We start from the raw sequence: 12,642 nt of genomic DNA, 5'->3' as shown, positions 1-12,642 counted from the left end.
AGCAGCCAACATGGCTTCACTGAAAGGGGAGCTGGGAAGAGTAGTATGCCTATTTGGCTCTTCTGAGTCATACAAGCTGGCTCCAGCACATCCCTAGACTCAAGAGCAAAGCTTTCAAAGTTCTTCAGTGCTTCTTACTCAACACACAAAAAATGAGGCAACAGCAACTATAGCACACCTCATTGTTTTCATGATAGGATCAGTGTGTGATCCTGGGTCTTGGAATGGACAAAGGGATGTTTGTGCAGAGAAAGGATTTCTGAGTCCTCTGAAGCTGTCAAGATCACAGAGCAAAGAGTTATGCTGGTTGGTTGGGGAGCTGCTAGCCTTTGACTTAGAGTAATTGCAATGAAATGTTTCTCCTGCTTTACTTAAGACAACAGAATGATTTCAATAAAGCAGAAACCCTATGCCTTCCTATTTGTTCATTAGTAACATCTGCCCCTTGCTCCTGTTGCATGTTCATTCTCAGTATAAATTGGAAGCCCCGCTCACTTTTGCTACAAGTTCTTGCAGCGCCATTTACAACAGTGGACTGTGTTCTGTTCAGCCTCAGTGTCACAGCTTGTCCACTGTTAGGACAAGGTGTCTCAGGAGTCAGGGAGAGGAAAGTGGCAGCAGTTAGAGAGAAGGTCTCAGAAGACAGGGAATTCCCATCTGTGTGCTGGCCTTACTCAGTCCCAGGAGACACAGGGCGGCTGAGCAAGGAGTCATTTGATGACGACACAAGAAAAAATGGGTCAAGAGCAACTCCACCTCAGTGACCGTCATACTCTGGGGAAAGAAATTTGGTGTCTCTACCACCACAATTTCTGATCAGTGAATTTGGAAGGACTATGATGCCCCTCCTAGCTATGAAAGACTCAGGGCACCTCTATCAGGGTTGCATCTGGGACACCGAGTCCCCAGACTTGGAGAAATGGCCTGTCCCTGAGGACTCTCAGAAACCCATGATCCATGATCACATGATCTCTGACCAGTGCATTCACTTTCATGGATACAAACTGCAGCATCACCCACAGATAGGTGGAAGATTCTACTGCAATATAATCATTGTACTTCTATTTATAACAAGTACTATAATATATAATGTGAAAATTAAAAAGGAATAGATTCAATATTATAAGTAAAACACCTCTTGAGTTCAAGGCCTCAGGAAACTTATTTCAAATCAAATGAGTTTGACAGCAATGAAAACACTCAAGAGTCTAATAATCAGATTTGCTGAGCGAATCAAGGTGAACGGGCAGCAGTGGTGAATGCATGCTTGTGTGTATCAGAACAGCAGCAATGGCAAATGGAAACAAAATGAAGGATACTCTTGGCTTAAAGTAGACAGAAGAAATGAAGTCTTATTGTTATCATGATTGCTTTTATCACGTAAGGACCACAAAAGTTGCACAGACCTTTACTTCAAACAGGAAGAGAGGTTTGATATTTTGTTGCAGAAACTGCCAAGGTGACAGGGATAGAAGAGGCTTCAGAAGAAAGATGTTACTGGGGATGTAGCCTCAGACCTTCCAGATGCCCCAACATATGAAAAAGAGGCATGTTTCCTGCCCATGACAACCTCATGTATGTGGGCAGCACAGCAGCCCCCAAGACCTATAGAAGATGCATGTCTACCCTGAAGGCCAAGGCTAAGACACCCACTCCTTGCTTGGAGCAGTGAGCTGGCTCCGAGGACTCCCATGATTGTTTTCACCACCTACATTTGCAGTCACTGTGTTTCAGGAATGAATCTGTGGTCTCTTTCCACCCAAAGGACAACCGAGGTCCAAATCTACCTCTTTCCCAGGAAAAGTGAGGAGCAAAGAGAGGCCTCTGTTAAGGATCTCTGGGAGCTGCAAAGAGAGAGAAGGATGAGGTTTGTGAACAGGAAGGAGGCGACTGTGCCACGCTGTGGCTAAGCTGCTGGCACAGAGATACATGGCCGAGTCCCGCTGCTCTGTGCGCTGAATCGTCAGAGTGGAGTTGGATCCCTCAGGCCTCTCTGCAGAGAACCGATCATTGGGCAGCCCTGATTTGTCTGGTTGAGCTTCATAATTGAAGTAAGTCAGAAACTCTGGGCCCTGCCCCAGGGCCTGTCGGTACCAATAAAGGGCTACATGACCCGAAATTGGATCACACTTGAGAGCTACATCCTGTCCCCTCTTTGTGACTTTGTACCTGGGAGACTCCAGCACCTGTGTGATCTGTGGAAATAGAATTTGGCAACAGAATAAGGAAAACATTTGTCGTCAACACACACACACACACACATACACGCCCACACGCCTACACACAGAAAAAAAAATGAAACTACTTTGTGTTCTGAGGACTCACCTGTCCCTAGGAAACCCAGGACCACCCAGCATAGGAGCCTGGTGCCCATAGCAGGGTCAGGCCAGGATGAGGGCTTTACCAGATCAGTGTCACTATGAGCAGGAGCAGAGGATAAGGGACGTCCTTGTCTCCACAGGGCAGTTCTCACAGTGACATCACTTCCTCTCTCAATCCCCAGGACCTCAGGGCCCCAGCATTTCTATTAGAACACACTTGGGTGCTGCTTTAAATATTTATCAGCTCCTTTTTAACAACATCAATGCATGGCTCATCGCCTTGGGCTCCAGAGCTGTCTGGACCCGGAGGTCTCATGCTGTATCTCTGAGTTCATCTTGTCATCCCACAGCCGCTTCTTGCTCCTTTGTCTGCTGGGCATTTACTCTAGGATGCACCAACACCGCCCCTAACATAGGGCACAAAGTGGTGAGCTCATTGCGTTTCCTGCAAGTCAGGGTCCCCGGTGCCATCCCCATTCATGCTCCAGCCTCCTCCATTCCCCCAATCACACGTGCCCAATGATGGTCCTATCACATGGGTTCCCTCAAGAACTGCCCTCATGCCTTTCTTCTGGGATCATTTCCCACCTTCGTTAACTGTAACTCAGAAAAGATGCCAATAGAAAACCATCTCAGGCATAGAGTGACTTATTAACGCTCATCTATTCCACGCCCTGGACTGGATAGCTGGGATCTTCCATATGAAAAACACCAGGACCTAAAGTTCTTGCATCAAAGATTTGTTTTACCGTTGTCTAATTTAAGACACTGATGGAAGAGAAGTACTCAGTTTACTGTTTAGGTCCAACTTATACAAAGTAAAATGAATATTCTTTACTCTGAAATCATATGTTCTCCTCTGACTAAATTAAAAGGTCACATAAATCATGAATTAAACCTACTGGGCTAGACTGGGCCAAGAGAAGACAGAGCTTTTTTCTGGAAAGGCTAAGTTTCCAGGGTTAGTCAATGTGGTGCAGGAAGAAGGCTGGCATGTGAAGAATTTTCCCTTGTTAGAAGATGCTGGGATGTGTGATATCCTGGGTACTCAGCTGATCTGGGGGGAGGGGTGGTCAGGCGTGTAATAGGAGGAATGAAATTTTGTCAGCAGGATTGTCCTAGGAAATTGCCTTTCAACCATCTGAGACATGTTTTGGGCTCTTTGGCCCTCTCTGCTCTGTCTTGTTTGGGGGCCAGGTCTCTACATGGAGAGAAGGCATCTCTAGCACACAGTATTCTTGCCATCTTCACAGAAATGCAGGCAATTTCTGCAGATCTTAGGATTTCACTTTGGGTTGGCCATCAAATCATTGAGCTGATCAGCTACAAATTCATGAAGTACATTTCTCATACTGCAGAGTCCAAAGGGAGACCAGAGAAGTTGCTTTGGATATAACTGAACTAGGTCCAGGAAGACAGCAAGAGGTGAGCTTCCCTCCCACTGTCTCCACAGGTCGCTGCACTCTGACCAGAGTTCTGATGTCCATGCAACTCCAGCAGGATGGAAGCTCAGGAAGGAGACAGAAGCAGGAGGCAGAGCCCTGCTTCTGGGTGGAGTGACAGTTCAGGCACACGATTAAAGAAAACTTAGTCACCAGTGTCTGGAACATCTACATACAAATTGTGTCCACATTCACCTGTGCAGCACAGGTGTCCCCTGGAGAGGAGTCCACAGACCGTGGCAGGTCGAGACAGTTGTGTGATCTGATGCCTTAATCTGGGAGAATCCATCCTGTGCTGGATTGTGTTAAGTCAACTTTGCAAAGGTAGGAGTCTGCCTTCCCAGAGTGATGTTTCTGTTATCATTCTGGGTTAGAGATGGTCAAGGATACATTTGTGTAAAATTTGGAAGATAGATGTAAAACAGTCACTATTACACATAGCAGATAACTGTGGTCAGACAGTGAGAGTCAGTGGCCAGCAGATACAGAGGCATCCAATAGACCTTGGAAGTCCTGTTCCTTCTGCACCCTGTGTACAGTTCATCTTCCCAAAAGCAGCCAGGCTGCCCCCAGTGTTTGGCAGTGCACTTACATGGGTGGCCCCCACACAGAGAGAACAGCTTCCCCAGACACAGATTTCCTTGGCCTTTTCCTGTGCTCCCAGGTCAAGGTCCCACTGCATGGCCTGGCATGCTCTGATCCTGTCATGTCCCTGCCACTTCAGCCTGTCCTGCCCAGAGCTCCAGGAGCCCTGGCTACTGACTGGCTCCCTCACCTTCTGACTTCTCTCCTCCAGACCTTCTCTTTCTCAGCTCCTCCTACATATGCTTAAGGTCTAATTCTGATCATAAATCTGTTACACTGTCAAATTTGTAGTGGCTCTGTTTTATTGATGCAAACCTAATGGAGATTTTCTTACTAGAGATGGTTTCAAGGAACAACCTTTATGGATGGAATTCTAGAAGTGGATCCCTATCTGTCTGGATTTGTTGTGGGGAAAGACCCTGAAGGAGAGCACAGAGACCTGGAGGAGTTCAGGTGCTGTAGCCACAAGAGGAAGCCTTGAGCCAGGTGTGGCCGCCATGATAGTGATTCCCCATCAATTTCCAAGACCAACCTAAGCCCAGAAATCAAAGGGGTGGGCTTTCTTGTACTTAATGCTAGATCTCTGCCAGGTTACAGTAGATGTAGCATGTTCCTACTATTGGTTCGTCCACCCACTCATCACTCATTCAGCCTCTCATTCACTCATCCATTCTCTGTGAAATGGGTCTCCCCACTTGCCAGGCGCCGATGTTGGTAAATGCAGCAGGCACAGCCTTAGCTCTCATGGGCTTAACAATTCGGTGGAGAGTCTGGGCAGAGTGGCTCATGCCTGTAATCCCAGCACTTTGGGAGGCCTTGGCAGGTGGATCATGAGGTCAGGAGATCGGGACCGTCCTGACCAACATGGTGAGTCCCTGTCTGTACTAAAAATACCAGAAAGAATTAGCTGGGTGTGGTGGTGTGTGCCTGTAATCCCAGCTACTTGGGAGGCTGAGGCAGGAGAATCACTTGAACCAGAGAGTCGGAGAGTCGGAGGTTGCAGTGAGCCGAGGTAGTGCCACTGTACTCCAGCCTGGTGACAGAGCAAGACTCTGTCTCAAAAAAAAAAAAGGAAAAAAAGGGAAAAAAAATGGGTGGAGTACAAAAATTATCAGACAAGTAGCTGAGAAAGCCCAACTGTGCTAAAGGTTACCAACAGACATATGATTCTATGAGAGCTTTTGAGTGGAAAGTTGATCTCAACTGGGAGGCGGGGGAGTGCTTCCTGCAGGAGGGGCAGATTATGCTGAGATCTGAAGCACAGTTAGGCGCTGGCCAGTAGAAAAGGAAGCCTCTAGCCTATGGCAGAGGGAATGGCCTTTGAAATCTCTTTGATGGGAAGGAAGGAGGCACAGAAGAGAGGCTCCCCTTATAGCTGCAGTAGAAAGGGGCGGGGAAGTGAGGGGAGGAGAGACCCAGCAAGGCCTTGGAGGGTGACTGCCCAGATGGGAAAGGTGGGCCACAGGAGAGACTACGTGAGGTTGGGGGCTGGGAAAACCCTAGAGAGAGGAAGCAACATGGTCACCAGGAAGAGACAGGAGTCTAGATGGATCTGAAATACAAATCCTGTTCCACCCTGGGGGCCTGGGACTCAGGATGATGAGTAGAAAAGTAGGAGCTGGGGAAGCCCTGGCCCCAACCCGAAAGGAGACCTCGGAGGACAGACCAGAGAGAGCAACAAGGGAGACATCTGAGGACCTTGGACCAGTCCAGGCCTGGGTGAGATGCCTGCAGAGGCACCTGGCACAGAGCGAGGCTCATACTGTCCGGGCCACTTGGGGACACTCGGGGTTCCAAGGTTCCTGGTGCAGAAAACTTTGCTCAGGGCATCCCTGAGTCTTGGGTGGGGGAGGAGGGCAGCACCTTCCCTTGCCTTTATGTGCAGAGAGGAGATGGCCTTGCAGCACTGTGGAGTAACTGCTGGCACAGAAGTAAACAGAAGTCTGAGAGGGAGCAGCTGACTCCAGCTTGAGCGGGAAATCCTCTGTGTTTGATCTGGAGACATTGTAGCCATTGGGAACTTCTCCTTTGTCAGTGAGAGCAGCAGCAACTGAGTAGTAAATCAGCCTCAGCCCCTTGCCTGGGTCTTGTCGATACCGTTACATGTATTCATGGTTCATATCCTGGGCACACAGCAGAGTCATGCTCTGTCCTGTCTTCAGGACGTGGAATTTTGGGGTCTGAGTGACACCAGCATTCATTGGACCTGCAGGGAAGGACAAAGCTGATGCTACAGCTCCAGTGGAAAGGGGCTGGGCCTTGAAATCCACACAAGGGGCCCCGCCCAGGACCCACCTGCCCACAGGAGAGAAAAGGCCGCACAGCACAGGAGCCCGAGGCTCATAGCAGGGGCTGCAGGACGGAGGGGTCTTCTGGGTCTGTGCATTGATGAAAGGGGAACAGGACTCTCAAGGGACTCATTCTGAGACATCATTCTCCCTGCCTGGGCCCCAGAGCCTTCCAGTCAGGAGAGGCCACGCCCATTCCCCAGATGGTCAAATTCAAGATAAATGCGCCAGTGAACAGCTGAGAATGAGAAGAACACATTTGTCTGAATTGAAACAAGTCTACAAGATTTTCATGACCTTTTGGAAACAGTTCGTAATTCACTGTAAATTTTATTACTTCGATAATATAATAATATTCTGGTGTTAGTTGTCTACACAGTGCTGTAGTCTAGAGTCTTAGGGACACTCCTCATGTCTTCCTGGTGTTTTTGACTCCTGTGTCCCAAATATTCTTTCAAGTATCTTTTTCTAATTTGCTTAATTGACCATAATCCTGTTTAAAATCCTTTGTCTATATTGGTTTTCTCTGTTATCAAGTTTCCAAAACCCAGGGGCAGGCTCATCAACATTGGAGGAGTCATTTTGCTCTGTTTCTTGTCAATCCACTGACAGATGAGGCTCCTGATAAACCCAGCTGAGCACCTTCAGCTCCACCCAGGGCTCTTGCTTTCCATGTCTGGGGTGAGAACGAAGCAGGCAGAACCACCTCACTTTGCTGACTGTCCTCTAGGTGTGGATGAAGGTGACCACACTGCGTTGCCCATGACTTATGGGCACAAAGGTGGCCTGATGCGTGAGAGACTCAGGGAGAGAGGGCAGGATTTAGGGTAAGGAAGAATCCTCTGTTTGTACTTTAGATGTCATGTTTCATAAGGAATATCCCTTTATATGGGATTCCTGCCATTAATTTAGTAATAAATAAAAAGGAGCTCAAATAATATATCTTGTGATTCCTCCAGGATTTTACAAGCTTTCCCCTGGGGTTTCTCCTTGTCTATTTTCTGAGCTCATCATCTTCTCCTAGACCCAGCCAACACCCTGCCCCCAGGTCCCTCTGTCTACTGAATCAAGCAGCAGAGTTTGATTCCTTCTGGCTCCCTTCATTTCCATGGCTGCTTAATTATGGGTGGGATGGGTTTAGGATGGCAGAGGGCAAAGCAATGTAAAGGGCATTATTCTTCTTAGGGCTCTGATTCACACTGAGGACTATATGCTTCATGGTAGAGCCTCATGGTACTCATTGCGTGTGGATGAACATCCCCCCATCCTCACCTCTCAGCTTGCTACCAAGTTACTCTTAGAGTAGAAAAGGCCTTAGAAATAATCTTGTTTCCATTTCCAGTTGTGCTTTGTAAGGTGGACTTATTATTACACAGCTATTTGTCCTTCATTTCCAAAGAAGTTACTCCCTCAGGTGTGCATCTGTGCTGAGACCTGAAAAACATTAGGAGAAGGAGGAGGGTTGCATCACAACTTCACAGCTTAGAATTTGGTATTACATGTCCTTTGTCTTCCACATTCTGTGGCCACTCTGCCGAGTTCCCTACTGTCCCTCCCCACTGCCTGTGCTTCCTTCTCTGTTGATTCAAAGAAAATAAGATCCTCCTAATTTTAGAATGCAGGAACATTTACCAATTTCTGGCCCATGAGAGTCTCCATTTGAACTCTGAGTTATTTATTAAACAAACTGTGACTCCATTGGCCGTACCATTTTTGCCTTCGCCACCAGACTTCATAAGGTAAAGAAGCCGTATAGATGTTTACTTAACGTCAAAAATAAATTATCCCACCTTGCAACTACTTACAAAGCAAAACTGACTAAATTCAGGTGAGATTCTAGTTAACATTGTTTTCCTCTCCATTTCATGTAGAGGAAGTGACCCTTAGTTGCTTCTCCTCCCTCCCTCATTTTAAGAACAGCTCGTCACACAGTTCTCTGGCCTAGATTATCCACATCAGTGTCTCTGCTACGTCTTGTGATGGGAAAAATTTTTTCAAAGTTCAGATCTTCTGGTTCCAGGCCACTAACCACATACCCACTCTAGTACCTCCCCACTGCCAACACCATGATGCTTTTACCTTCAGTGCTGTAGGGTACACAGACTCTACTGCCCCCTGGCGTCTGATCCGAAGACAACGCCAGATGGTTCTAGACTTCACCTCCCTCAAACTCCAGTGACCACTCTATCAGTTCTACACAGAGGCAAGCCAACTGTCCTCCATCTGGCTCCACCATTTATTAGCTCTGAGACCATGGGCAACGCCATTCATTATCCTTCCTGGACTCTAGCCTCATCTAGACTCGTCTATAAGACAAGACGCACATTCCTCTCCATGCTTTATGAGGATGAACTGAGATACTGTGTAGGCTCTGGTAGGTTTGATAAACATCTATCCTTTTATCTCTCCCTGTCTCCTCATGCAGGAGAAACTGATAAAGCTCTCACACCTGCTAGGATTATGAGTGATGGAAAAGCTGCATTCATCAACTGGGTGCTGGGGTGAGGAGAACTTGGAAGCATAAAGAGGTCATTTAGTCACTTTAGAAAAGATTTGGCAGAATTTAGGACTCAGACAATAGAGCATGAATGTACCTGTCTACCCTCATTATGCAATATGAAGCAGCTAATAAGAGCAAGTTAGATCTATATTGACCAATCTGGAACAATAAAGACCAAGGTATATTAACAGAAAAGAGTATGCATGTGGCCGGTAAAGTGTACAGGTGAACCCAATTTCTGTAGGTGTACTTGGGTAGAAAGGTATGCATGAACACAGAAAAGAGGGGTGAAAAGAAGCAACCACAGTGGTTGTATTTGTTACAAATGGAAGGTGGGATTGGACATACGTAGACCTGTGTTGTCAATGCTGTCTGCAAATATACAATTTCAAATGAACTTTCCTTCCTGAGAGCAATTGAGGAAGAGGACTTCTGAGGCCAGAGCTGCAGGAGGGGCCTGGAAGAGAGGCTGCATCTACTCACATCATGGTGATGTGCGTTCCTTTGTCCAGCTGAGACTGGCCTGGCAGAGAAGCTCAACACAAGGCAGAGTTTCATATGCACGGAGCTGCTCAGAGGTCTGAAGGCCCCAGCCTGGGCAGTGTTGGGAAGACACCTATGGGACAATGTCTTCCACTGCCCAGATCACAGTCTCGTAAAGACAAGGCCACCTATATCTTCCACTGAACTTTGTGTGCAGAGGAAGGTGGCTGTAGGGTAAAGGCTGGTGCAAGAGGGCACAGAGGTCTGGGAGAGACTGTCTGACACCAAGGCCACATATTTGGCTTTGAGAGGAAGTCAAAGACATTCAGGGATTTCTCTGTAGTGTGTGCTGGGACAGATCAGCTGTGCACCAGCTTCGGCTCCTATTAACATCTGCACCTGTATTCATGGATGGCAGTCTCAGGCATCTCCGTGTCACTTCGCGTCCTGCCTTTGTTCTCTGGTATCTTGGGATCAGGTTGTTCCAGCATCTGTGAAGGCTATGATAGAAGGAAGTTGAGTGCCCAAGGAGGGACCCCAATAATGCAGACCTGATGTAAAGGCTTAGGCTAGGATGTGGTGAGCCAAGGAAAAGGCTTTAAAGATCTCACCTGCCCCCAGGAGGCAAAAGGCCACACCACTGAGGAGTCTGGTGGCCATAGCAGGGCCAGGGAAAAATGTGCAGATTGTGGGGAGTTTTTTCACTTTGTGTGTTGGGGACATAATTCCTGGATGTCAGTAGAGTCACTGGTGATGCCACTGCCCCTGCCAGCAGTGACTCTGCCCTCTGCCTGCTATTCTGCCCTCTACCTGCTGCAACCTTCAACCTAGACTCAAGTCATAAACCTTCACCCATGTGATCTCTGCTCCTGGCTGTCCCTCTTCTAACAACAACAGCTTGATAAAGTTCGTGATCATTTACCTCCAGCTACCTCTCCACCGTCAGCACAGGGTGTCCATTTTGGGATCTTTTTGACAGGCTGTTGCTTCTTTACTGAACATATGTGCTTCCCTCCCATTCCTAGGTCTCTATGTTATTTCTGACGTGAGATATATTTCAGGTACATTTCTTCTTAATGGAGAAAAGCCAAACTTAAATTTTACTAGAATAAATTAAGAAAAATATGTTTAGACATTTATATGAGAAAGGAGTTTTTGTCTACACACAGACAAAATTGTTTTTCATTTTTGTGGCATTAAATTAAACTCTTGTACATCAAAAAACACCATAAAAATGAAAATGTAAGCTACAGACATGGGAAAGACAAAGGGAATGCATATAAATGATTTTTTAAAAAGTGTGAAATTTAACATTCCTCAAAATTGCTAATTAGGAGGCCATAGTAATAACCCCTGAAGACATCTGAGCCTCTGCTGCAGCCCTGCTGGTCACTAGAGGGCAGTGTGAGGGCTCTGATTTACTGAACAGGATACAGAAGGTGATGATGAAACAGGGGGGTAGGTGGAAAATGGATGGACTAGTTTGTTTCCCACTTCTGATCCTTACAAGCCAGGAGACACTGGGGAAAATGACTCAATGTCCCTGAGGCTCCCATCTGTAAAGGAAGGATAAGAATGTTTGATTTGCAAGGTTGTGGAAAAGCTTTAAGATATATCACATATACAAAAATCTAGCACACACCAAGCGCTCAGCAGTCACTCTTCTACTGAAGTTACCCAGGAAGGGACAAGCTGCAAGAAGATGCAGCACAGAAGCGGGCACACTCAGGGCACAGGAAACCTGGGCTCTATTGTTTGGGAAAGGTCTGCCCTCAGTAGGACACAAGACATGCCTTCCAAACAACTAAAAGCTTCCCTTGAAGGAGTGAAACCTGGGTGGGGCTTGCAGCTCTCAAGTCAAAGTTACCGCAGGAAGTTTACATACAGAATGTCAGTGATTCTGCCGGGCTGTGCCAAGCTGCTGGCACAGAGATAGAGGGCCGAGTCCCCCAGCAACAAGGCGTTCACATTCAGCTCAGAGCTATAGTTAGGGAACTGGCGAGCTGAGAATCGATCAGGGAAGTTTCCTCTTCCTCTCTCTTCTTTCTCATAATACTCAAAGATAAACTGGGGCCCCTGACCCAGGGCCTGTTGGTACCAGGACACACTCTTGTGCCCAGAGATAGGAGAGCATCTCAGAGTCACTTGCTGTCCTCTCGTTTTGATCAGGTGTGTGGGACTTTGGGTGACTCCAGCGTCCACTGGGCCTGTGGGAAAAGCAGATGGAGGATGAGCTCAGGAGACAGCCTGGAGGTCTTCTCCAAGGTAAAGTGGAGGACACAGGGGTGGAAAAGCTGAGAATGGGGCTGCTGTCCTGTGCCCAGGACTCACCTGCTCCCAGGAGACAAAGCAGCGCCCAGCAGAGGAGCCCAGAGCCCATGGCACAGTGGGGCAGGCAGCACTGCACCTGATTCAGGGCTTGGTCCTCGTGGGGAAGAACCCAGTGAGTTTTGAGCCTTGATTTTCTTGATGGGAGGGGTATCCTGTGATGTCACTGTCCTGTGTCCTCCCCATGCGGCCTTCCTTAAGTCTAGCGCACTACGGACCCTGGACTCAACCTGTCCTGCAGAGCTGGAGGGATGTGTGAAGGCAGAAGCTTCTGTGGTGATACAGTTGCTCCTCTACCTACACTGCCCCAGCTCACAGGCAGCCCCACCACCCAATCACCCTTCTCCCACCTAGTGCTGTGGTACTCCATCCTGGAGCTCACACGCCTGCCCATCAGGGGAGGATGAGGAGCCTGTGATTAAACCTCAAGTTGCAGTTCTTCCTTGCTGTCCTCACATCATCTTTCTGATGCTAGATTCACACCATGTTTCTTATCATATTTTCCTGTCTCAGGCAACATTCCCAACCCATTTCCTGAGTGGCCAGCGGTGCAGATTCCCCAAGATTTAGTCCATCTGATCAGAATCAAAGCAGACCTGTATTGTCTGTAAATTATCAAGAGTTCAGATTCCCCAGAAATAATTCTAGGGCCTTCTCAGCTCATAGCACAGACCTAGCCAGCTTGGGACTCAGCA

At 47.6% G+C, this 12,642-nt stretch overlaps 2 gene segments (V, D, J or C); both read right to left on the bottom strand.

Moving 5' to 3' along the window:
• Nucleotides 1-1,124: 1,124 nt before the first annotated feature.
• Nucleotides 1,125-2,514, bottom strand: LOC101059405 (T cell receptor beta variable 7-6-like). The segment is given in 2 exon segments: nt 1,125-2,195; nt 2,326-2,514. Coding segments are annotated over 2 exon segments (514 nt in total).
• Nucleotides 2,515-11,467: 8,953 nt separating this feature from the next.
• LOC129135449 (T cell receptor beta variable 5-5-like) lies at nt 11,468-12,240 on the bottom strand. The segment is given in 2 exon segments: nt 11,468-11,826; nt 11,951-12,240. Coding segments are annotated over 2 exon segments (393 nt in total).
• Nucleotides 12,241-12,642: the final 402 nt, after the last annotated feature.

This window comes from Pan troglodytes, chromosome 6 (genome assembly GCF_028858775.2).
Source record: "Pan troglodytes isolate AG18354 chromosome 6, NHGRI_mPanTro3-v2.0_pri, whole genome shotgun sequence".
Lineage (NCBI taxonomy): Eukaryota > Metazoa > Chordata > Mammalia > Primates > Hominidae > Pan > Pan troglodytes.
The sequence above is the reverse complement of the archived record's forward strand: the minus strand, read 5'-3'. Positions and strand labels throughout refer to the sequence as shown.